Source organism: Notothenia rossii (assembly GCF_949606895.1).
Source record: "Notothenia rossii genome assembly, chromosome: 12".
Classification (NCBI taxonomy): domain Eukaryota; kingdom Metazoa; phylum Chordata; class Actinopteri; order Perciformes; family Nototheniidae; genus Notothenia; species Notothenia rossii.
This window is the reverse complement of record NC_136911.1, coordinates 22,953,508-22,980,740: the sequence shown is the minus strand read 5'-3', so window position 1 is coordinate 22,980,740 and position 27,233 is coordinate 22,953,508. Positions and strand designations below refer to the sequence as shown.

The 27,233-nt window shown below is 41.5% G+C and overlaps 1 protein-coding gene across 1 annotated transcript; it reads right to left on the bottom strand.

The window, feature by feature from the left end:
• Positions 1 to 441: 441 nt before the first annotated feature.
• Positions 442 to 26,834, bottom strand: dnajb6b (DnaJ heat shock protein family (Hsp40) member B6b). The gene is made up of 9 exons (XM_079661005.1): positions 26,677 to 26,834; positions 23,138 to 23,247; positions 19,711 to 19,791; positions 19,463 to 19,567; positions 12,542 to 12,667; positions 12,122 to 12,329; positions 10,820 to 10,890; positions 4,447 to 4,596; positions 442 to 2,135 (listed from the first exon to the last, which is right to left on the bottom strand). Exons 1-9 carry the CDS (start codon positions 26,739 to 26,741, stop codon positions 2,026 to 2,028), a joined length of 1,026 nt encoding a protein of 341 aa, XP_079517131.1. The 5' UTR covers positions 26,742 to 26,834; the 3' UTR covers positions 442 to 2,025.
• Positions 26,835 to 27,233: the final 399 nt, after the last annotated feature.

Here is a 27,233-nt window from a genome sequence, read left to right as displayed (position 1 = left end):
CGCACACAGCTGGGAGACCAGGGGACACTAAAGAGTGACTTACACAGCTGGAGACCAGGGGACACTAAAGAGTGATGCACATAGCTGGAGACCAGGGGACACTAAAGAGTGACGCACACAGCTGGAGACCAGGGGACACTAAAGAGTGACACACACAGCTGGGAGACCAGGGGACACTAAAGAGTGACGCACACAGCTGGGAGACCAGGGGACACACATATCTCGGACCGTTGTTGTGCACCTGTCGGCCACCGTACAGATCTAGTGTAAATTATCACAAATGTCTCGTTTAGTTTAAGCGTTTTTTATGTTCAGCAACTTTGGTGTTTTAGTTGAGAAAGTTAGCAACTAGCTCGGCACGTCCTCGGGTGTTCCTGGAGCTAAAATGAAAGAGAACATTGGAAACATTTCAGATTAAAAAAGTAAGATCTCATACATGGACATGTTTTCCTTTAAGCATTTATTGGTAGGAGTCCATAGAAACATTTCTCGGACATTTCCACTTACAGTTTTCATGACAACGAGCGGTCACGGACAAATAACCTGAAATTTAAATCTTTTACAAAAACACCTACAAGGTCAACGTGTGTCAGAATCAACAAAGAGTCCCACAGAGACGGGAAATAACACATCTGGAGAGGGTATAAAAGCTGGAGTTGATAATGCTGCTGCCAGAGCGTCGATTGTTGAACAGAACATGTGCAAAAACAAACTGGAACAGCAATGCTTTGATTGTTGTGCAATGACGAAGGGGCTTTCATTCTGCTTTCACATCCCTCTCCCTCCTCGTCTCCATTAGTGCTGCAGATAACTGAGTGTAACAGGGAAGTCTTTCAAAAGCGGACACAAGGATTGAAATTGGCACATGGACTCCTGTGAGGTTTTGAAAAAGCTCGTCAGAAATCCAAGATGGCCAACAATGATGGCTTGGAAATGTCTTTGTTTGCCTTATTTGAAGGTTCTTGGTGTCAAATCATACATTTCTGACCACGGAGAAACCATTTAGACAAGAATTACTAAAAAGTGTTCTTTTGTTATCAGAAACACTGACGGCTAACTAATCCTGCTAACATTGAAGACATATATTAGTAATAGTGTGGTTAAAGGTGGGGTAGGTAAGTTTGAGAAACCGGCTCGAGATACACTTTTTGTTATATTCCATGGAATGCTCTGAACATCCAGATAGCAATGAATATCTGAAGTGCTTTGAGAACAAATACATTAAAAAAATGTCATCAGTGGAAGCCGTAGCGCTGTAGAAAGCACGACCAATCATCTGAGCCGGCTAAAGTAACTGGATGGCCTACCTGCCTGTCAGCCTTGCATCTGTGCACAAACTTATCTCGTGCCCTCATTGGTCATGTGTGCGTTCGTGTGTGTTGGAGGAGGGGCTCTGTGAGGAAGAGGCAGATTTGTTCCGGTTGTGTATTTTCAAAGTCCAGCGCACTCGAGCTGGTTTCTCCAAAATGACCTACCCCACCTTTAAGTGTCCCAAACAACAACAATTTGTGTTTAAAACGACACAGAAAAGCCGTTAAGAAGTCTCTAAATAGAACATTTGACTTCCCAATAGTCAGCAGCATATAACTCAACACCTAAATTAATCCAGTTGTTTAAAATCTGTTTATGAAACGGCTTTGATCTGGAAATGAAGGCGAAGTTGGGAAATGGAGGTCTTTTTTTAGAGGGATGAACATGGACATTGTGGTCCACAGCTATCTGCAGCACTATGTTTAAAAAGGATGCACTAAATATCTTGACCTGCTCTCATCCTCTCCGATAACTCTCTCTCCACCTGAACTCTTTTCAACTCGACATTATGCTACAAAAAAATTGGAAACGTCCGATCATAGGAGATGAATTAAAAAGCTGAATCCACAGAACAACAAAGCCTTAGCTACTAAAAAGTGTTTTGGGCAGCGAGTGATCCTCTGCACTGCAGCTGACACACAGGAGGGGATACAGTGGGTTCAATGATGCATTTCAAAGGTGAGCTAATGCCACGTTTCGTTGAAATCAGCATGATTAATAGAAAGTACCGAATCCATTGAACCGAGGGAAGTGTCGAGGAGCCCTTTTCTTTTTGGACTCCGCCTCCTTTAGCCACAGTTTCTTCCTCTTTGAGTCCATGTGTCCTGGAAGAGAAAACAAGGGTTAGGGTTAGGGCCAGGAGAGGACTCTTTAAAGTAGAGACACTACATACTGATATACACCTGAACATCAGCAGGAGAGGACTCTTTAAAGTAGAGACACTACATACTGATATACACCTGAACATCAGCAGGAGAGGACTCTTTAAAGTAGAGACACTACATACTGATATACACCTGAACATCAGCAGGAGAGGACTCTTTAAAGTAGAGACACTACATACTGATGTACACCTGAACATCAGCAGGAGAGGACTCTTTAAAGTAGAGACATTACATACTGATATACACCTGAACATCAGCAGGAGAGGACTCTTTAAAGTAGAGACACTACATACTGATGTACACCTGAACATCAGCAGGAGAGGACTCTTTAAAGTAGAGACACGGCATACTGATATACACCTGAACATCAGCAGGAGAGGACTCTTTAAAGTAGAGACACTACATACTGATATACACCTGAACATCAGCAGGAGAGGACTCTTTAAAGTAGAGACACTACATACTGATATACACCTGAACATCAGCAGGAGAGGACTCTTTGAAGTAGAGACACAACATACTGATATACACCTGAACATCAGCAGGAGAGGACTCTTTAAAGTAGAGACACTATATACTGATATACACCTGAACATCAGCCGGAGAGGACTCTTTAAAGTAGAGACACTACATACTGATATACACCTGAACATCAGCAGGTGAGGACTCTTTAAAGTAGAGACACTACATACTGATATACACCTGAACATCAGCCGGAGAGGACTCTTTAAAGTAGAGACACTACATACTGATATACACCTGAACATCAGCAGGTGAGGACTCTTTAAAGTAGAGACACTACATACTGATATACACCTGAACATCAGCAGGTGAGGACTCTTTAAAGTAGAGACACTACATACTGATATACACCTGATGATCGGCAGGAGAGGACTCTTTAAAGTAGAGACCCTACATACTGATATACACCTGAACATCAGCAGGAGAGGACTCTTTAAAGTAGAGACACTACATACTGATATACACCTGAACATCAGCAGGAGAGGACTCTTTAAAGTAGAGACACTACATACTGAGCGTCCTCAGCAGGAAGTGTTTTCCTCCACATTGAAGGTCTCAGCACTTAGCAGCCATTCAGTCTCTGTTTGTTGCAGATAATTGCTCTGCTTTTTTAGCTCGAGACTTTGTGACCCGGTGAGGGGAAAACAGAGGGTGACCTTTGACCTCTGTCGGTTAAAACAGCTGAGAACAGAGCCGCCTAATGAACACTTCGCCTCTCTGTGTTTAACACCTGCCAATCAAACGAGCCACTCTTCGTCACGGGGCTTTGTGCGAACGTCAGACACAAAGAAGACAATTAGCTGCGCTGCTTAAAGCTCTTTACAGGAGACCCTGTGAGATTAATCAGCCATGCAGTGTTAGTGGGAGGAAGAGGAGGAAGAGGAGGAAGAGGGGGGGGGGGGGGGGTGGAAAGCTGTATTTATTCCATATCCTTGATATCAGACAGACTGCACTAGTTAGCACTTGTTAGACATTTGTTCACACTAGTTTAGTTACACTAGTCTCTCTTTTCAACAAGTAGTGGCACTTGTATCTAGCTACTTCCCACATAATCTTTACTAGTTATGCCAGGTCCAAACTAGTCCGCTTTTTGATAAACTATTGGCACTAAAAGTCTTACATTAAAAGCCTTAAGTTACGTAGTGAGCTGCAAAAACTCTGACATGTTAACTAGTTAAAAGAAGCAGGAAATTAGCAAACTACTTTCTCATTCACATCACATCCATTTCTCTGCAATACTTAACTAGAGATATCCAACATCACTCACTAGTTAACTAGTTGAAGCCTCTTTTCACCTTAATAGTTAACTTGTAAGAGGAAGAGAGGCTTACTACGTTAAAATGTTTGCCTTAGATAGTTAACTAGTTTAAAGAAGCAGAAAATGAACACACTATTTGACATGTGTGATTACCTAGAAGAGCATCAGGACTGTTTGAGGCATATGATAGCTATGTGATTAACATGATGATTCAGCCTCTATGGAGAGAGACATATGACAAGCATGATCATTTCTGACGTGGAGCTAATCTGAAGTAAACATTGAATACTGCTTTCTATTCCTCCATCTTGGGACTGTGTAACTCCCTCTCTTGGATATCAGCATGTGAAGGACACTGTTCAGGAACTAGTTGATGCTCTGTATGTGATGACTCCTTCCATTCTGGAGAGGATCACAGATACATGGATCCTGAGATTCAAGATCAAGACGATGTAAAAGATAGCTTTGTACCTCTGGAGAGTCCCAGGCTCTGCAGGCCGTGTTCCTCCTCTTCCTCAGACGGGTTCTGATTGGTCCTCAGGCAGCGCTGATGATGACCAGGAAGTGAGTTCTGTCTGCGGCGAGGAAGCTCTTCCTCTACGGGGTCTTCTGCTGCAACGTCTGAGAGAAAAGAGGGGTTAGAACAGAGTCAAGTACAATTATGAGGGTCTGTACCTGAGTATGTTCATGGTGTGCTACTGTGTACTTCTACTCTCTACAGTTCAGAGGTACATGGTGTACTTCTACTCCTCTACAGTTCAGAGGTACATGGTGTACTTCTACTCCTCTACAGTTCAGAGGTACATGGTGTACTTCTACTCCTCTACAGTTCAGAGGTACATGGTGTACTTTTCCTCCCCTACATGTATTTAATACCTTTAGTTACTTCTCAGATGTGGATGAATGATGTGAAATCTAATCAAGTGTTAAATCAGACTTTAGTTCCACCTGGAGTAAATCCACCAGCTACCCTGCAGTATACAAAGTCATTCAGACTAGCTGCTCCTTTACCAGCTTTGAGAACACTTTCATGATCAATCATTATAAAACATATCATATCTATTATTCTGAAATGGACCAATCTGCACAACGACTACTTTTACTGTCGCTACTTTCACTATATTTTGATGAGAATACTTTTATACTTTCACTTGGGGAACATTTTGAATGCAGGACTTTTACTGTAACACTGGTACTTCTACTTTTACTCAAGTACAAGATCTGAGTACTTCTACTTTTACTCAAGAACAAGATCTGAGTACTTCTACTTTTACTCAAGTACAAGACCTGAGTACTTCTACTTTTACTCAAGAACAAGATCTGAGTACTTCTACTTTTACTCAAGTACAAGATCTGAGTACTTCTACTTTTACTCAAGTACAAGATCTGAGTACTTCTACTTTTACTCAAGTACAAAATCTGAGTACTTCTACTTTTACTCAAGTACAAGATCTGAGTACTTCTACTTTTATTCAAGAACAAGATCTGAGTACTTCTACTTTTACTCAAGAACAAGATCTGAGTACTTCTACTTTTACTCAGAACAGGATCGGAGTCCTTCTCCCACCTCTGAGTAAAACACTTGATTGAATGTACTTCAAACCAACATGTATTTGTGTTTTCTTCAGCCTCTGACGTGTGAATAAAATCCATTACAGAAAGTACAAAAAGCCGTATGGATGTAAACAACATGAGATAGTATAAACATTTTAAAATACGCAGACCGTATATTTCACTCATATTTCCTCCGCCTGACTTTATTGTGATTAGTCGTGTAAATAAAATGAGATTCTGTTATTCTTTTCTCCAGGTAATTTACATTTATATTGAATTAGTGGCAGGCTTGGTATAGAAGAGGAAGAGGAGGAAGAGGAGGGGGGGGGGTTATTATTCTGCGAGATTACAGGCAGATCTCATCTCCATTGTGTTGCGTAATTAAGGCGGAGGAGGGAGGATAAAGGAGGCCAGATGCTCACATGAAGCACGTTTAAAAATCAGAGTGGCCTTAAACACACCACGCATTAGAGACATGGTGGGAAGTACATTTCCTCAAGAACTGTGCAATTTGGGGTATTTCTACTTAGTTTTTCCATTTTATGCGACTTTGTACCTCTACTCCACTCCATGTATTAACAGTCTGAGCTATTTTTACACAAAATGCATCTCGAAAAAGAGTTTTTTTCCCCGTTACCTTATTTTGTGTAATCAGCCACTCCCCAATCCTATTATATATAAATATACATATCGCCTCACACCTGTGGGAGCACCTCGACATTAATGCAGATTGTAAAACCAAGCGGAGGATTACTGCAACACTATCCTTCACATTTTCTTTGTGACATTTCCTAGGGGGTGGCTATTTGAATTAGGCTTTCAGGAGGAGGGTTTTTGTACGCAGCATGTCTTCAAGTCTGAACGGAGACAATTGTCTTTGAATATCTTATTACCACAGGACCTCCATTTTGACCCGAGTCGATTCCTTTGTACGGAAAGCAGTTTGGAGTGTGTTAAGGTTGGAATAGGCTGCCGTAAGTGCTTTATTTTCCTGCTGCAAAACAGGTGATTTATGTTGCTTTAGTCCCAGGCTTCTTTATATCTCAGAGTTTGCACATCAGCTTTTTTTAAATTGACCCCTTTGCGAGGAGAGAGCAGCACCCAGAGGACCCGACAGAACACGGGACAATTGGTGGCTTTTCTCTGAAAGAAACGACTAATCCCAACCGGCATTCATCCAGGGTCCAATCAGGGGAGCTGGATTATGTGTGTGTGTGTGTGTGTGTGTGTGTGGTAGAGACATTCAGAGTTTGTTTTTGCGTGTGTCTTTATGTATTAGAGACATCCTGTGTGTGTGTGTGAGTGTATTGTGTGTGGTAGAGACATCCAGTGTTTGTGTGAGTGTGTGTATTGTGTGTGGTAGAGACGTTCAGTGTGTGTGTGTGTATCTTTACATATGTATTAGAGACATCCAGTGTGTGTGTGTGTGTGTGTGTGTGTGTGTGTGTTCGACAGTGGCTGCTCATTTATTCTTATAACAGTTGTGGTGTCGTAGATCAAATCAGAAGTTTGTGTGTGTCTCCAAGCTCCTGCACTTCAATATTTGTGGCTAATTTAAATATTTTATTTTATTATTTTCAGAAACAATGCAGATATAAAAGCACAAATTATATTTTCCATGGTTCATAAAGTGTCCGGCGGCTTCACGCTAACTATCTTTCATAACATTAAACTCAGGGACAGGAAATCACAGTGTGTGTCATATTATATTTGGGAAAAGACTGCAGGACTTCCTTTCCAATAAGCCAATTTCATCCACTTTTATGGCAATTAAATGATCATTAATCACTTTTATGATTAAAATAAAGGAAATGAAGGTTCCCCTATCAGACAATCAAAAGAAATATCGTGTTTCCATGCGTGTACCTTGTCATGTGGTCAGTCTTTCTACACATTTGTCCAGTATTTGTAATTCCTATTGAGGAAATTAGCCTTCAGACGGATGATGTCATTCTGCCTTTAGTGAACAAGCAGTGACCCCTGGTGGCCAAGAGAGGGTACTACACCACTCCTTTTGGAGGACTTCAAGCAATTAATGCATTAAAATGACTAGTTACTAGTTGCCGTTACTTTGGATTACTTAGATATAAAATGCAATGCAGACAAAAAAAAAATCACTACGGTGTTTTTTGTACTTATTATGTAAGACAACAGAGCAATGTGACCTTAGAAAAGAAGAAACCAAGATATTTAGGAACAGTGTCCTCTGAGTTCTCCTTTAACTAGAAACAGAACATGTTATTTTTTGTGTTTGTTTACTACAGCACATGCATTAAGATCATCCATATCATTTTTTATCAAATCTGTTGGTATAACTGTGAACATAAGAATACCAGCAAATAAAAGCAATATACAGATTCAATTTAGGTGATAAGAGTAGAGTCACTGCTTTAGTTTAATGCGTGAAATAAAAGCAAACACAGTATTTATATTTGACCTACTGCTCTTAAAGTGTTTACATGTGTACATATGCTGCGTTATATATGATAGTATGTTAAAAATGTACTTCTTTCCTGCTATTAAATCACATTGTTTAGTAAAGTAACAGTAATCTGATTTATTTACTTAACTGTAAAGAAATACAGGTACCTTTTGTTTTTAATCCTGATTACTTAATTCCTATGATTGTCCACTCGAGGGCGCTGTTGCACCATAAATAGCTTCTCCCGCAACACCTACCCAACTGCGCATGCGTCACACTACGTTGAAATCAAATGCCGGCATCCGTGTGTAGATCCTAAAATCATCATATAATCCGTAATAAGATAATGCAGCTTGTTGCTATCTATTAATTTAAAAATAAACACACACTGACAGAAAGAAACCAATAGAGACAGGGCTGATACCTACCTAGCAACAGTACAGCCAATCAGAACAGGGTTATAAATATATTAAATTGAAGGAAGGAAACGAATATATTCAAAATAGTCAACCCCACACACACCCCTGACTTGTCTCTTAGAAAAATATGCAGCGAGTCTTGTGTAAATAAATATAGCCCCAAGCACATTCCTGCAGAAACACAAACTTCTCTGTACACACACACACACACACACACACACACACACAGATGTAACTGGTAGAAGCAGAGGTATTATCAGATGAATGTACTTAAAGTATATTAATAAGTACAGAAAAATGGCCTTTATGTGTGTGTAATTAAATGTATGTGACATTTGTATGTTATAGTGTTGCATGAAGTAGCATGTAAGAATTGTACTTAAATAACTAAAAATTGTACTTGAGTATTTGTACTTAGTTACTTCCCACCTCTTCTAGACATAGTGTTTAAAAGGACACCTAGATAGTACATTCAAGCGCTTTCGATGTCATTTAATGTCATTTTAACATTTATGTGACATTTGAAGGTAGTAGTGTTGCATTTAAGTACAATATTTGAGTAATTGTGCTTAGTTACGTAATCTAGACTACATAGTACATTCAAGAACTTTATATGTAATTAAATGTCATTTTGGGGGATTTTCCGAGCTCAAACTTAAGAATAAAGTCTGAAGAACTAGATAAGTGTTGAGACGTTATCTTGGCTGAATGTCTCGGGTTGTTTAAGGGCGTTTTCTGCAAAGCTGCACTTATCAGCGCTCCATAAAAACGTTGTTAAGGGAGGGGCAAAAAGAGAAATAAAGGGCGAGTAAGTTTCATTTTCACCTGGAGCATAAAAGTAACAGCATACCTACCACACAGAGGAAAAAACGCCTCAGGGTTTTAAGGTGTGTCTTTGCTGAAAACAAAATGAATTCTTACAGAAATGGAGTTATTTTAGTGAAAGCACACACACCAGGAGTGAGTCACTAACCAGGCATTAGTGGGTTAACTTAGTGCACACACTGTGACATGTTGGATGGGTCACTGCGTGGAAGAGTGCAGCCATTGTGATTCCTTTATTGCGGTTTTGTTGTGAAGCAGGTTTTTAAAAATGTGATCAGGCACGAACACACACACACACACACACACACACACACACACACACACACACACACACACACACACACACACACACACACACACACACACACACACACACACACACACACACACACACACACACACACACACACACACACACACACACACACACACACACACACACACACACACACACACACACACACACACACACACACACACACACACAGAAGAGGGCCATGTGTGAAACAAAAACTGAGGTCTGAGTTGAAAAAAAATCATCTGAGATTAAAATCATAATTCTGAGAAAAAAATAGAACTATTTTTAATTTTTTACAAAATCTTTTGTCAAAATTCTCAGAATTCCCAATTTTTTCCTCAGAATTCCTAGAACTTTTTTCCGGAATCTTTTTTTTCTTCTAATCCAAGAATTCTGACTTTCATGAATTTATTTTGTTGAGAAAATGCAAAAAAAATAATTAATACTTTTTTTGAAGCTCAACATTCTGACTTATTCCCAGAAAGAAAAGAAAAAAAAGTTTCTCAAATCTCACATTTAAAAAAGAACGTTTCTCTCGTGGCCCTCTTCCGTAAACACACCTGAGGTGATTAGATGATAAGAAAAAACATTCAAGCCAAAAATCATCACACAGACACCCGGTGACTGCAGAACACTTTCCTGAAGTTTATTGACCAAAATGTGAACTTCTGGTTTTGTGTTTTTTTATTTTTTTTATACAAAGAATGAAAATTCCCCTGTTTGTCCGGAAACAATGTGCAGTGTTGAAAACAGTGAAAACTAGAAAGCAGCCTCCTGGAACCATGCACAACACACTCTGTGGGTTTTCTCAAGTACACAAACAAATGTATTAATTTATTAATACTCCAAGTCATTCAAATTACACACGCGTGAACATGAAACAGCTGTGACGTTAGGGCGAAGCTTCTATCATTCACTTTGTTAAATTGGTAAAGAAAGAAAGTCTAAAAAGTACAGCATCTTGTTTTCCAGCAAACACAATATCCACCCAAAGGAGAAATATAGAAGGCTATCTAAGCTTTGTGCTTTGTGAAATAAAAAGTACAATTAAATTATTAAAAAGAAGATTATTGTAGTAAACACAAATCCACATGGTCCCCCCCTTAACGATGGAATAAATACAAATATACAAATACTGTGAACATGTCTCTCGCCTCCTTTAAAGCTCAACTAAGATGAGAACAAAAAGCTTTCTTCTGGAATTAAAAGCAGGAGAGACCGAGACGCCGGGAACAAAACAGAGTCACTGGGAGAGTTTTTGATCCAGTCGTTGGTCAAATGGTGGACATTTCTACTTGTTATCCAGTCTTAGGAGCGTCTCCTTACCATTTACTGTGAGAGACTTTATCTGACCGTCCTCCACCACTTCTACCCGCTCCTGGCCGTTCTCCACAATCCTGGAAAAAACAAAATGACAGATGAGGAAGTGAGGCTGAGGAAGAGGGTCCTAAAAAACATATAGTTTGGGAAATGATGGAGGGGTGAGTCCTAAACCTGGGAAGCAATTTCCAAGCATTAAAGCTCCCATGTCATGCTTTTCCGGTTATCACCCGTCCCCTTGTGTGTTATGAAGGTTGTTCTGCATGTAAACGGTCTGCAGAGTCAAAACCCATAAAGTACACCCTGTAGAGAGTAAAACTCTAAAACAGAGAAGACCTCCCCAAAACGCCTCGTTGGTGAAACGTCATCATCCATTTGATTCTTCCGGGTACGTGCTTACGAAAGCACGTACCCGGAACTAAATGGGCCAATCCGTGGAGCCGTTACGTTACGTCACGTCCGCGGAGCCGTTACGTTAAGCCCCCGCTGATTGGTCCAAATTGACCAATCCACGGACTTCCTCACACACACACTCAGTGCAGCCAGCTCTGCTGATCTCTCCTCCCTGCTGCAGGCTGATAACAGACAGTTGGGATCTCTCTGCAGACCCATTCTCTCTGCAGACCCATTCTCTCTGCAGACCCATTCTCTCTGCAGACCCATCCTCTCTGCAGACCCATCCTCTCTGCAGACCCATTCTCTCTGCAGACCCATCCTCTCTGCAGACCCGTTCTCTCTGCAGACCCATTCTCTCTGCAGACCCATTCTCTCTGCAGACCCTTTCTCTCTGCAGACCCATTCTCTCTGCAGACCCATTCTCTCTGCAGACCCTTTCTCTCTGCAGACCCATTCTCTCTGCAGACCCATTCTCTCTGCGTTTATCAACCTTTTTCTGACTCAATATCAAGACACACTTATTGTTTTTACTTCGGCTGTGACTTTGTGTGTGCTCAGGTTGGCTGTGTTTCGCTGTGTATCGCTAAACAAGGAAACCACACCTCCACAGAGCTCAGCGCGATTCGTACCAACCAATCAGAGCACACTGTGCTCACAGGGAGGAAGGGAGGGGAGCTGCAGCGAGCTGTTTAGTGGAGAGAGTGAATACTGCTGAATACACATACTATACAGAGAAGCTGTTTGAGAAATCAATGTGAGTTTGGAAAATTGCAAAGTATAAATCTATTCTAGTAGACCTCAACAATGGAGTTATGATCAGTGGAGATGGCCATGACATGGGACCTTTAAACAAAGTGAAACAGGAACACGGTATAAAATAAAAGCCAAGAGGCGGATGGAATATTTCAGTACCGTTTCGTAGTAATTTTTCTGCCGTTGATGAACTTGGTAGAGGTCGACACAGATTTAAAGTTTCCTCCTCCCATCCCTCCTCCTCCCCCCATTCCTCCTCCTCCTCCTCCAACCATTCCAATCATTCCTCCTCCTCCTCCTCCTCCTCCGAAAGATGAAGAAGAGAAAGAAGCGAATCCTCCGCCCATGTTTCCAAATGAGCCAAAACCTGCACATAATCAGCAAGAAAACGGTCAATTTAAATCGACAAAAAGACCTAAATAAAAGCACAACAATCAATATATACAAAATAACAGTCACTTCAATATCTTTGAGAAGTACATTAGTGCAAGACTGTCCGTAGCAGCGTAAGAATAATTTAAAAAGTACATTCAATTCAGGGAAAATCCAGTATAATGTAATTTTTGTGTGTGAACGCACCTGGATCGAACCCTGAGATGCCAGGCCCAAAGGCTGGAAAACTCCCAAATCCGAAGAGTGACCCCTGGGTTTGACCTCTGTGGTGACTGTGACCTCCACCGAAATTATCAATAAAGGGATCATCAGCTGTAGAGGGGAGAGAGTATACATCACAGAGGTTTTGAGAGGTGCTTTTATGCTTTTGGGGGTTTCCCTTCCCTGTAGTGAGGGAAGTCCTGAATGTCCTCTTCCAACATGAGAGCAACATGATATCAAAGTAGGGCTGTGCAATTAATCCTATTTTAATCGCAATTACGATTTTGGCCTGCCACAATTACCAAAACATCATAATCGAATAAAACAATTATTTTGCTTTGCTAGGTTGCAACATATTTGATCTAATTTATTTGTATTTATCATATATATATATATTTAGTAGCTTGTGGAAGTGCGCTCCAAAATATTTTTTTATCTTGTTTATTGGTATTCATTATTTGTGATATTATTTATTTAAATGTTAATACAAATCTATCATTTTTTATAAATGTTTGTATTGGTTTTTCAGTTAAATTATACGTTCAGGGTAATCAACAGTTAAAAAGAGACTGTTCAAATTATTATTTGTATTTGTTTTAAACTTCAATAAATGGATGTTTTCAAAGTCAATGAATAATCGTATTTAATAATCGTAATATCAATTATTGACCAAAAATAATCGTGATTATGATTTTTGCCATAATCGCACAGCCCTATATCAAAGGTATCAACTGTAGCTGTGAACATGACAGGATGTGTGATTACCTAGAAGAGCATCAGGACTGTTTGAGGCATATGATAGCTATGTGATTAACATGATGATTCAGCCTCTATGGAGAGAGACATATGACAAGCATGATCATTTCTGAAAAAGTTTAGATTTTTGAGAAAAAGTCTTAATTTTGAGAGAAAAAACATGGATCCCGATATTGAAGCTCAAGCCGGGGACCAGTGAGATTTTTCTAACAAACTTATTTTTGATTTGAACATCATAAGAACAAACAAACTAAATTGCCACATTTACATCCATCCATCTTCTCCCGCTTATCCGTGGTCGGGTCTCGATGTATCAGTTCCAGCAGAGACCCAAACGTTCCTTTCCCATCAACCAGCTCTGACTGGGGGGTCCCAAGGCGCTCCCAGGCCAGAGAAGAGATATAATCCCTCCACCTGGTTTTAGGTCTACCCCTTGGTCTCTTCCCAGCTGGACGTGCCTGGAACACCTCCCTAGGGAGGCGCCCAGGTGGCTTCCTAACTAGGTGGCATCCTAACTAGGAGCCCGAACCACCTCAACTCCGAGTCCCTCCCAGATGACTGAACTTCTCACCTTATCCCTAAGGGAGACACCAGCCACCCTACCTCGAAATCCAATCCATGTATATTACAAACAGGATTGGTGACAAATTGCAGCCCTGGCGGAGGCCAACCCTCACCTGAAATGGGTCCGACTTACTGCCGAGGACCCGGACACAGCTCTCTCTTTGGGAGTACAGAGATTGGATGGCTCTGAGTAGAGACCCCCTCACCCCTCACCCCATACTCCCGCAGCACCTCCCACAGTGACTCCCTGGGAACCCGGTCATACGCCTTCTCCAAGTCTACAAAACACATGTAGACTGGATGAGCGTACTCCCAGGCCCCCTCCAGGATCCTTGCGAGAGTAAAAAGCTGATCCGTCGTTCCACGACCAGGACGGAATCCGCATTGTTCCTCCTCAATCTGAGGTTCCACAATCGGCATGACCCTCCTGTCGAGTACCTTAGAGTAAACTTTCCCGGGGAGGCTGAGTAGTGTGATTCCTCTGTAATTGGCACCTACCCTCTGATCCCCCTTTTTAAAAAGGGGAACCACCCCCCCGGTCTGCCACTCCTTCGGTACTGTTTCCGACTTCCACGCAACGTTGGCTGAGGCCTGCTTCCACCTGCCCTGCCCTGCTCTGCTGTAGCTGAGGCCTGCTTCCACCTGCTCTGCTCTGCTGTAGCTGAGGCCTGCTTCCACTTGCCCTGCTCTGCTCTGCTGTAGCTGAGGCCTGCTTCCACCTGCTCTGCTGTAGCTGAGGCCTGCTTCCACCTGCCCTGCGCTGCTGTAGCTGAGGCCTGCTTCCACCTGCTCTGCTGTAGCTGAGGCCTGCTTCCACCTGCTCTGCTCTGCTGTAGCTGAGGCCTGCTTCCACCTGCTCTGCTCTGCTGTAGCTGAGGCCTGCTTCCACTTGCCCTGCTCTGCTGTAGCTGAGGCCTGCTTCCACCTGCTCTGCTCTGCTGTAGCTGAGGCCTGCTTCCACCTGCTCTGCTCTGCTGTAGCTGAGGCCTGCTTCCACTTGCCCTGCTCTGCTCTGCTGTAGCTGAGGCCTGCTTCCACCTGCTTCCACCTGCTCTGCTGTAGCTGAGGCCTGCTTCCACCTGCTCTGCTCTGCTGTAGCTGAGGCCTGCTTCCACCTGCTTTGCTCTGCTGTAGCTGAGGCCTGCTTCCACCTGCTCTGCTCTGCTCTAGTTGAGGCCTGCTTCCACCTGCTTTGCTCTGCTGTAGCTGAGGCCTGCTTCCACCTGCTCTGCTCTGCTGTAGCTGAGGCCTGCTTCCACCTGCCCTGTGCTGCTGTAGCTGAGGCCTGCTTCCACCTGCCCTGTGCTGCTGTAGCTGAGGCCTGCTTCCACCTGCCCTTCCACCTGCCCTTCCACCTGCCCTTCTACCTCACGCAATTACTGCAACTCCACCCACCCCCCACACACAACACCCGGTCAGCTACACACATCCTGCTAAAGATCCCCAAAGCCCATACATCCTTTGACCTTTATCTCCCCCCCCCCACTCCTTCAGGGACACTATTACAAACACCCTGGTACACACATGCAACTGCTTTGCCTGATGCTCACTACAAATGTCTTGACCTCTCCTTTAGTATGCATTGCCATGAAGGAATGACTGATTGAACTCCAACAGTATTATTCTACAGATGTTATAATATGTGTAACTGCTATGCCTGCCATCTCTGCGCCATTGTGTTGTCTCCTGGGTTCTGTTTGATTTTATTCTTATTTATTTTGTATTTTATCCTTATTTTTATTTTATTTCAAATATTTTATTTTATATTTTTGTCTATTATATTTTTGTGTTTCTTCACTTCTGTATTTTTATCCTTAACAAATGTTTATGTAACTTGGTATGTGTTATTTTTATTATTATGAATTTATTTTTATTAATTCTTTGCTCTTTTGGTTGATTGATTGGGTTTGTAAAAATGTGCTCCATGTTGCCCTGACAACAGGATCTTCCTAGAGGTCATTGAGTTTGTTTTAACCGTTCTAATGTCCTTCTTGTCCGCTTCCTGGTGTCTGAATGAGTGTGTGCTGTCTGTTCTTGGCAGATAATAAACTCTCTGAGTGACAGATCCACGACACCAGCTGCTGCTCTCTGAGGCTGAAGGGGAATTGAAAAACACGTCTGAACAACTTTCTCTTTTCCGCGGCGGCCATGCTAAGAAAGGTCAAACCCAAACGCTTCTTTATATATAGCTCCGATCCGAGGAAAAGCCCTAAATATAGAGCGGGAATTAACGCGGACGTATCCTGTGTCGTGAATATTAAGCGTAATAAAAAGGATGTCCCCGATGGAAATAGATCCTGAACTTCGGGGTGCAGACAGCCTCGTTGTCATTCAGCTGTTTAAAAAAAAAGAGCAGGGCCTTGTTTACTGAAGAAAGTAAACAGCAACACCGCGTATCCATGGTAACAAATACAACGACAATACGTGAAAACAATCGGATTTAAAAGATTGATCTCTGATTCAGATTTTAAAGCTTCTGGTGCCACTTTACACACACACACACACACACACACACACACACACACACACACACACACACACACACACACACACACACACACACACACACACACACACACACACACACACACACACACACACACACACACACACACACACACACACACACACACACACACACACACACAGTTATTACATCTGCTTTTGTTTTAATACGGAAGCTATTTTTGAAAGCATTCCAGTTGAGTGATGTCGACGTTTCAAATCCATCCTCCGCCTGCATCTGAACTCCATATTTAGAGCTCCTGCACATGCCTCCAATCAGCCGGACAACCAGGGCAGATCACACACCCACACAGACACAACACACACACACACACACACACACACACACACACACACACACACACACACACACACACACACACACACACACACACACACACACACACACACACACACACACACACACACACACACACACACACACACACACACACACACACACACACACACACACACACACACACACACACACACACACACACACACACACACACACATGCACCCACACGCAGAATAAACACAATCACAGCTTACAGAAAACTCATGCACACACACATCCACAATAAAGTTTTGACTTCTGTCGAGGGAAAGAGCAGGACTTTACAGAGACAGATAAAAGAAGAACAAAATTCCAAATGTCTTTTTTTTAATTGGGTTACGATCAAAAAGGAAGTCGTGTTGTAATAAAAAAGTCAGATATTTTGAGAAAAAAGTTGAAGACAGATCAATGGTCAGACTTATTTTAACAATGTGTCTTTGTAGTGAGAAGCCTTTATCTTTCCCAGTATGCTAAAATACATCTACAGTATTACACTTTCTCTACTTTAAAGAGTCCTCTCCTGCTGATGTTCAGGTGTATATCAGTATGTAGTGTCTCTACTTTAAAGAGTCCTCTCCTGCTGATGTTCAGGTGTATATCAGTATGTAGTGTCTCTGCTTTAAAGAGTCCTCTCCTGCTGATGTTCAGGTGTATATCAGTATGTAGTGTCTCTACTTTAAAGAGTCCTCTCCTGCTGATGTTCAGGTGTATATCAGTATGTAGTCTCTCTGCTTTAAAGAGTCCTCTCCTGTTAATGTTCAGGTGTATATCAGTATGTAGTGTCTCTACTTTAAAGAGTCCTCTCCTGCTGATGTTCAGGTGTATATCAGTATGTAGTGTCTCTACTTTAAAGAGTCCTCACCAGCTGATGTTCAGGTGTATATCAGTATGTAGTATCTCTACTTTAAAGAGTCCTCTCCTGCTGATGTTCAGGTGTATATCAGTATGTAGTGTCTCTACTTTAAAGAGTCCTCTCCTGCTGATGTTCAGGTGTATATCAGTATGTAGTGTCTCTACTTTAAAGAGTCCTCTCCTGCTGATGTTCAGGTGTATATCAGTATGTAGTGTCTCTACTTTAAAGAGTCCTCTCCTGCTGATGTTCAGGTGTATATCAGTATGTAGTGTCTCTACTTTAAAGAGTCCTCTCCTGCTGATGTTCAGGTGTATATCAGTATGTAGTGTCTCTGCTTTAAAGAGTCCTCTCCAGCTGATGTTCAGGTGTATATCAGTATGTAGTCTCTCTGCTTTAAAGAGTCCTCTCCTGTTAATGTTCAGGTGTATATCAGTATGTAGTGTCTCTACTTTAAAGAGTCCTCTCCTGCTGATGTTCAGGTGTATATCAGTATGTAGTGTCTCTACTTTAAAGAGTCCTCTCCTGCTGATGTTCAGGTGTATATCAGTATGTAGTGTCTCTACTTTAAAGAGTCCTCACCAGCTGATGTTCAGGTGTATATCAGTATGTAGTGTCTCTACTTTAAAGAGTCCTCTCCTGTTAATGTTCAGGTGTATATCAGTATGTAGTGTCTCTACTTTAAAGAGTCCTCTCCTGCTGATGTTCAGGTTTATATCAGTATGTAGTGTCTCTACTTTAAAGAGTCCTCTCCTGCTGATGTTCAGGTGTATATCAGTATGTAGTGTCTCTACTTTAAAGAGTCCTCTCCTGCTGATGTTCAGGTGTATATCAGTATGTAGTGTCTCTACTTTAAAGAGTCCTCTCCTGCTGATGTTCAGGTGTATATCAGTATGTAGTGTCTCTACTTTAAAGAGTCCTCTCCTGCTGATGTTCAGGTGTATATCAGTATGTAGTGTCTCTACTTTAAAGAGTCCTCACCAGCTGATGTTCAGGTGTATATCAGTATGTAGTGTCTCTACTTTAAAGAGTCCTCTCCTGTTAATGTTCAGGTGTATATCAGTATGTAGTGTCTCTACTTTAAAGAGTCCTCTCCTGCTGATGTTCAGGTTTATATCAGTATGTAGTGTCTCTACTTTAAAGAGTCCTCTCCTGCTGATGTTCAGGTGTATATCAGTATGTAGTGTCTCTACTTTAAAGAGTCCTCTCCTGCTGATGTTCAGGTGTATATCAGTATGTAGTGTCTCTACTTTAAAGAGTCCTCTCCTGCTGATGTTCAGGTGTATATCAGTATGTAGTGTCTCTACTTTAAAGAGTCCTCTCCTGCTGATGTTCAGGTGTATATCAGTATGTAGTTTCTCTACTTTAAAGAGTCCTTCAGGCAGCATGATAATGCCTTTTAAAGGTTGACCCTAAAAGCAAAAATGCTGCACATCTCTGGGAATACGCAGATACAATAGCCGTAAAAAGAGAAGGAAAATGTTCACGTTAGGTTCATTATTTTATTGTATTAAATAAGGATATAAGCAGTAGTGGAAGAGGCACTTCTTTACTTAAGTATAAGTAAGGCAGGATTCAAAAAGTACAGAAGTATGAGCATCAAAATATATTTAGTAGCATTTAAATGACGCAGATTTCAGAATAATATTTATGCTATTGCTGGATTTTAATGTATGATCTTCAACACAATTTACATTTTGGGTAAGGAGCTAACTTTAAAGACTTGTTACACTGCAAGGTGTCTTAATCCAAAATAATAATATATTATGATCCATATTTCTGTAGCCTTCTCAGCTCATCTGTGTTTTGACCCTTCCTTAGGACTCGTCTTCCTACTCTTTAAAGAAACATGAAGTACCGTTAGTGCCTCGACAGATTTAAAGGGACTCACCAAAAAAGGTCGCAAACGGATCACTGCCGCCGAAGAATTCCCTGAAAACGTCGTCGGGATTTCGGAATGTGAAGCCGCTGCCGCCAAAGTGACTATAATGACCTCCTGTAAAAAAACAAACACAAAAGAAACAGACGTTTAAAGTGAATGAATGCTGCCATCAGAAGAAAATACAAATGCACGGTGATTTTAATATTAGAATTGACTGCAGATTTGTGTGAATATTCAGTCATCTTGAAAGTCTTCACCTCCTTCTCCTCTTCCTCCTCCTCTTCCTCCTGCTGAAAGGCCTTCTTTGCCGTATCTGTCGTAAGTATTCCTCTTTTCTTCTGTTGAGGGAAGAGAAGGACTTTAGATTAGATAAAGACAACAGAAAATAATAAATGGTTATCATCACAACTGTATGGAAAAGGATTAAGGGCCATATGTGCGTTTTTTGGGGCAGATCTGAGATTAAAGTCAGAATTCTGAGAAATAAATGTGAAATCTGAGGAAAATAAATAAATTCTGAAGGAAAGAAAATCAGAAGTCTGAGACTAAACTTGAAATTCTGAGAAAAAAAGGCAATATTATGAGCAAAAAAAATGGAATTATGAATAAAACATAAGGAATACTGGGAAAAACAGTCAAAATTCTGAGGAAATTGACTTTTTATTCGGAGAAAAAAAAGTCAGAGGTCAGACTAAAGACGAAATTCTGACATTAAAAAGTCATATGAGCCAAAAACTTTGAATTCTTAAGAAAAAAATAAAATTGAATTCTGGGAAAAAAGTTGGCAATCTGAGACTTAAATCAGAAGTCTGAGATTACATTTGGAATTTTGAGAGAAAAAGTCATAATTACGAGCAAAAAAAAATGGAATTCTGAAGGAAAAATAAGGAATTCTGGGAAAAAATAATTCTGAAAAAATAGTCAGAATTCTGGTGAAAAAGATTTGAAGTTGGAGAAAAAAAATCTGAAATCTGAGATTAAAGTCGAAATTCTGAGATTAAAAAGTCATAATGAGCCAAAACATGTAATTCTGAAGAAAAACAGCAGGAATTCTGGGGGAAAAGTCGGCAGTCTGACGGCCCGTCCACACGGCAGCGTGCGTTGCTTCAACGGAGACGCTTCCCATTCACTTTGAATGGCGTGACGTCACGCTTTGCCGAACTGCATGTTCCGTTGCGTCGCTTTGAAAGTTGAGAAACGTTCAACTTTTGAAGCGTCGACGGAAGCCAATCAAATCATATCCCAGTACAAGCGTTAGCCAATCAAACCGCGTGCTTGTGTGTCCGGGGCGGGAGATGAATGTGATTGGTTGTTGGTGGTCGCACGCCAGACACGCCCACCGGCAAGCTTCAACGCACGCTGCCGTGTGGACGTACCGTGAGACTCAAGTGAGAAGTCGGAGATTCAACTTGGGATTCTGAGAAAAAAGTTCCAAATTCTGAAAATATTATGACTATTTTTCTCAGAACTCTAAAGTCAGTGCTCCAAAATAAAAATAAATCACTTCTGGTCAGATGCACATATGGCCCTAATCCTCTTCCGTACAAAGTCCTCACGCTGAAGGTACGCCTCTTTTTAATGTTTTCTTTTCAGTGAGACTGATCATAATATCGTGTCCATATTTCCAAATCTAATTAAAAATAAGTACTTTATATAATGAATTTACGACCATCTGCATGTAATCGCTGTGACTGTTTAAAAGCTGCTGTTCAACAGTCATTAAAAGGCGTCTGAGCCATGGCTGTTTAATAAGAACTGGATGCAGCGTGGGAGGCGGGGTCTCGTTCTTTCCTATGAGAGCTGCCCATTGGCTCATGAGGACAAAATGGCCTAACTTTTGAGAGCAAAACGTCACAGATTACTGTTAGAAATTAAAATCAATGTTTTGATGTCATAATTTAGTTAGAACATACCGTCAGTTTAAATGCTATTTTATTCTGGAAAAAAACGGAAGTTCTCAATACCAATCTTTTATTCTGAAAATCATTCATGACGACATCCGGGACTACCGTCGATTAGTATAATTAAAGTGGCTATTGACGCCGTTAACATGTATTAAATATAAAGTTATGAAAGAGATAAGGACGAGAAAAGGCATGTGGAAGTAAGCAATGAATGTAAAATGTCGAAATCCTCCGTATAACGCAATATCTGACACAGAAGAACGAGGGGGGAGTCCCCTACGTCACAACAGCCCCCAGAGAGGAAGGGCGAACAGCCAGCAAGCGGGAAGGACGAATGCTTGTGGGCTCTCTTCTGCTCGGCCGACCACAGAGAGGGAGCTTTTTACATCCCTCTCTCTGAATCATCTTCTGCTTGTAACATTACCGCGCCATTTTAATTAAAGTACCCATTTGAACCTTCTCAGAGACTCCATTGGTCTACTTACTTTTAAAGCTTCTCTCCTGTACGCGAGAACAACGACATAGCTGTCAGAGCAGAAGAACCTGTATGTGCGCTCACAAAGCATGCGCCCATTAAGCCCCGCCTCCTACCATTAAGCCCCGCCCCCCAAGCTCCCACTCTCGGCTTACTAGAATGAATGGAGAGAGAAATAAATCTAGATTCGGCTTTTAGTGCATTTTACAACTTTAAGGACCAAATGATTCTAATAAGGGCTATAAGATACTTCATACTGGGTAGTTTATTTAGTTAAAAAAAAATTATCCACCGATTTACAGACGTCTCTTTCCCAATGTTAGTCAATGGGGAAAAGTCTTTCTGGGCCCAGTGACGTCAGGTTGTAGTACCGCTGTTTGGCCACAACACATTTTGGGCACAGAGTCTGGAGCACTTCCTGGGGGCTTGGTCTGAACACATGTTGATAACAGAGGGTGTTTTTCAATGTCAAGTATGCTTGCTTGGTAGCACATGTCTTCTGAGTCACTTGCTTCAGAAGCGAGGCAAGAATCCTTCCAGGCATTCGGAAAACGAAGATTGGAACAGGCGAGCAAGTGTGCAGCTGTGCGTCATATGAGAGGCCCCGCCTTACATTTTCCACCACAGATTTGGGGAAATTGGTCCGTGCGCAAAGCATTGTGGGGATTAAGACCGCGGAGTGCAGCATGTGCAGCCTTGAAATGTCTCGCTACGAAGTACGCCGGGCTTGGTAGAATTCCAAGTATGCTGGACATTGAAACAGTCCTTCGGCGGCACTCGATGACGTAGTATGCTTGAAATAGTGGCTCTGAAGCAGCCTTCCTCGACATTGTGAAAACACCCAGTTTATCAAACGTCCAAAAGAAAGTCAAACTAAACTCATGAACTCTGCAATCATTTCTTACAACGAGATCTCAAAGGTCAACAAAAAAAGTAGCTCTTTTGTGACCGGGTGTGTGCTTTATAACTGTAATAATAATAAAACACTACAGGTTTCTGTTTCGTTCTCAACATTTTAGGAGAATTCAAAATACTAATTTTTGTGCAAAAAAAAAGATAAGGATTATTTAACAATTGATTACTGATAACTTATTTTGAGCTTAAGCAACAGCTACTAAAGGATAAATAGAAATGTCTTTGCTGTTGTTTACATGTTGATTTTGCCATTCTGTCTACACAAGTCAACAGTCTAAAGGACTCCCAATAAAGACAAATAAAAGTAAAGAGTTGTCGTCCAGTCTTTAATGTTGAGCAAAAACATTGTAAAAAGTCATATATTCACACGTCAGCATGACAAAGCCTCACCGTCTGAGAGCACTTCATACGCCTCTGAAATCTCTTTGAACCTTTTCTCCGCTTCGTCCTTGTTGTCAGGGTTCTTGTCCGGATGCCACTTCAACGCCGATTTTCTGTAACTGAGACACAAAAAACATATTAAAATATAGAAAAATCCAATGTGTCACATGTGGATTAGATTAGATTCAAGTACATTGAATAGCATTGAATAATAATATAATATCATATATCCATCTGACAGTATTGACACTATAGAAAGTATTAATATCAAACTGCAGATCAGACAGACAGACACAATACAGATAAATAAGAATATATTATACACCGTTATTGGCGTTTTTTATATACTATGAACACATGAGTATGCCGTAGAAATACAGTTGTGTGGACGGTTTTATAAATACAGATAATTTGATATTTCAAGGGTCAAATATGGGAAATGAAAAGTCTTTTGCAGACATCCCCTCTTTCACAAACAGTCTTTTTTTAGGATGGCAACTAAAAGCACAGGAACCCCCTTCAGGCAGGCACACACACACACACACACACACACACACACACACACACACACACACACACACACACACACACACACACACACACACACACACACACACACACACACACACACACACACACACACACACACACACACACACACACACACACACACACACACACACACACACACACACACACACACACACACACACACACACACACACACACACACACACACACACACACACACACACACACACACACACACACACACACACACACACACACACACACACACACACACACACACACACACACACACACACACACACACACACACACACACACAGTCCTTTCCCTCATCCAAGCAGAAATAACAGAGACAGCCTGAACTCGCTTACGCTGCATCAGCTGGTTTTGCTTCTAAGCCCGGAGGCAGCGAAAAAACACAGCCATGAAGCGGAGAAGACCACAAACTGAGAGTGACACCGTGAACAATTCAGGGATTCATCGCCTTACAGTCGGATCTATAGTGACTAGTCTTTGTGATGCTCGTCTTTGTTGTGATTTGTGACATGTGACTGTTTGAAGCCCGGTTAATGGGTTCAACAATGCTGTCTTTGTGGTGAGAAACCAGTCAAAGCCGCAGAAGCCATTATATAAGAGGACATATCCTGCTGATGTTCAAGTTAGGGATGGGAATTTGAAAGCAAATGTTTATTCGAATATTCGACGTCCCCAAAAACGGTTAACCGAAATGTCGAATTTTTTTTCAATAACTTTTGGAAATAAATAAATACATGTTCAAATAAGTATAGAAACCAAGTCGAATTTGTCAAATGTATTGAACCGGTGATCACAGTTTGACAGCTATAGGCCTACAGCTTTCATGCTTAAAACATCAAAAACATACAACAGGGCCTAAGCACAGAATGCAGCTGTTCAATAGGCTACTCATTCTTGCTTAAAAATATGAGCATGTCTACATGCTCAGGGGAGAGGCGGGTGGGGAGGCGATTCACGATCAGGCCAGCTGTAGAGAAGACCCTCTCAGCTGGAACGGAGGTTGCGGGTATAGCAAGGTATAGCATGTATATATATAAGTTTAATTTGGCATAGTTTGACCTCTACACCGCACTCACTAACCAGGTCGAAATATTTCCACACATTAATCCTTTTTGACGCCATGTCTGTTAGGACTCTCCGTTAGAGTGTAAATAATTACCGGACTATGACTGGTCAAATATTTTGAATACCGGCAAAACTAAATCTCTCCTGTCAAAATGTCTTTATACTTTGCCGCCACTACACACTGATATACACCTGAACATCAGCAGGAGAGGACTCTTTAAAGAGACACTACACACTGATATACACCTGAACATCAGCAGGAGAGGACTCTGTAAAGTAGAGACACTACATACTGATATACACCTGAACATCAGCAGGAGAGGACTCTTTAAAGTAGAGACACTACATACTGATATACACCTGAACATCAGCAGGAGAGGACTCTTTAAAGTAGAGACACTACATACTGATATACACCTGAACATCAGCAGGAGAGGACTCTTTAAAGAGACACTACACACTGATATACACCTGAACATCAGCAGGAGAGGACTCTTTAAAAGAGACACTACACACTGATATACACCTGAACATCAGCAGGAGAGGACTCTTTAAAGTAGAGACACTACACACTGATATACACCTGAACATCAGCAGGAGAGGACTCTTTAAAGAGACACTACACACTGATATACACCTGAACATCAGCAGGAGAGGACTCTTTAAAGTAGAGACACTACACACTGATATACACCTGAACATCAGCAGGAGAGGACTCTTTAAAGTAGAGACACTACATACTGATATACACCTGAACATCAGCAGGAGAGGACTCTTTAAAGAGACACTACACACTGATATACACCTGAACATCAGCAGGAGAGGACTCTTTAAAGTAGAGACACTACACACTGATATACACCTGAACATCAGCAGGAGAGGACTCTTTAAAGTAGAGACACTACATACTGATATACACCTGAACATCAGCAGGAGAGGACTCTTTAAAGTAGAGACACTACACACTGATATACACCTGAACATCAGCAGGAGAGGACTCTTTAAAGAGACACTACATACTGATATACACCTGAACATCAGCAGGAGAGGACTCTTTAAAGTAGAGAAACTACATACTGATATACACCTGAACATCAGCAGGAGAGGACTCTTTAAAGAGACACTACATACTGATATACACCTGAACATCAGCAGGAGAGGACTCTTTAAAGTAGACACTACATACTGATATACACCTGAACATCAGCAGGAGAGCACTCTTTAAAGTAGAGACACTACATACTGATATACACCTGAACATCAGCAGGAGAGGACTCTTTAAAGTAGAGACACTACATACTGATATACACCTGAACATCAGCAGGAGAGGACTCTTTAAAGTAGAGACACTACATACTGATATACACCTGAACATCAGCAGGAGAGGACTCTTTAAAGTAGAGACACTACATACTGATATACACCTGAACATCAGCAGGAGAGGACTCTTTAAAGTAGAGACACTACATACTGATATACACCTGAACATCAGCAGGAGAGGACTCTTTAAAGTAGAGACACTACACACTGATATACACCTGAACATCAGCAGGAGAGGACTCTTTAAAGTAGAGACACTACATACTGATATACACCTGAACATCAGCAGGAGAGGACTCTTTAAAGTAGAGACACTACATACTGATATACACCTGACCATCAGCAGGAGAGGACTCTTTAAAGCCCACAGAGACACCTGAGAGCAAATGTCGTGGTGTGTTCAGAGGGTGAGTATAAGGGAAGGTATTTCAAAGCAAGGTTAGAGGAAGAAGAGTGGAAACTTTCTGCATTGCAGCCTCTCTGCTCTGCCTCTCCTGTCAGTTTACACAGCTAGAGGGGGATATAATTAACCTATTACAGCCTCTGAGTGGGCGACATTTAACCATAACACTGGGGAGGAAATAAGACACACTTACGCCTTTTTGATGTCGTCTTGCGAAGCATTTTTCTGGACTCCTAGCATCTGGTAGTACTCCAGCATGGCTCTGTATGTGGAGATCAAGATAAGTTCTGTTAGGACATGTTTGACGAGATAAAGCCCAACGGAGCGTGGTCATGTGTGACGAAAAGATACCTCCTTTCCAGACCCGAGGGGTGCATTAGCGGAAAGGGCTGCAATGTAATCAACTGCACGAAAATAGAGATGCAGGGGGGGGGGGGGAGGGGGGACAGCTAAGCTAATACCAGAAAAATTACATAATAAGCAGGTGATCATCCCTTAGCCTGAGGCGGTTACACAGGAAATGCGTTTGGAAATGTGGATATAGCTATAAAAACCCCTGGAGGTTATGAAGCTTCCCAAAAACAAGACAGAACGGGTCTGAGGAAAAAGGATCAGAACATATTCAGGGCATCTTTTTGTATTTTTTAACAAGATTGCACGAACAGATGGACAAAGCACTCAAAACCTCTGATTTAGGAATATTATAACAACTGCTGCAAACAGACCTAGATCTATAGAGATATCAAAGTG

Coding starts and splice junctions, on each gene's coding strand:
- dnajb6b (XM_079661005.1), bottom strand. CDS start 26,741: ATGCTGGAGTACTACCAGATGCTAGGAGTCCAGAAAAATGCTTCGCAA. Junction 19,792..23,137: donor GTATGAAGTGCTCTCAGACG/GTGAGGCTTTGT, acceptor TTCCCTCAACAG/AAGAAAAGAGGAATACTTAC. Junction 2,136..4,446: donor GAGCCTGGGACTCTCCAGAG/GTACAAAGCTAT, acceptor TTTCTCTTCCAG/GACACATGGACTCAAAGAGG.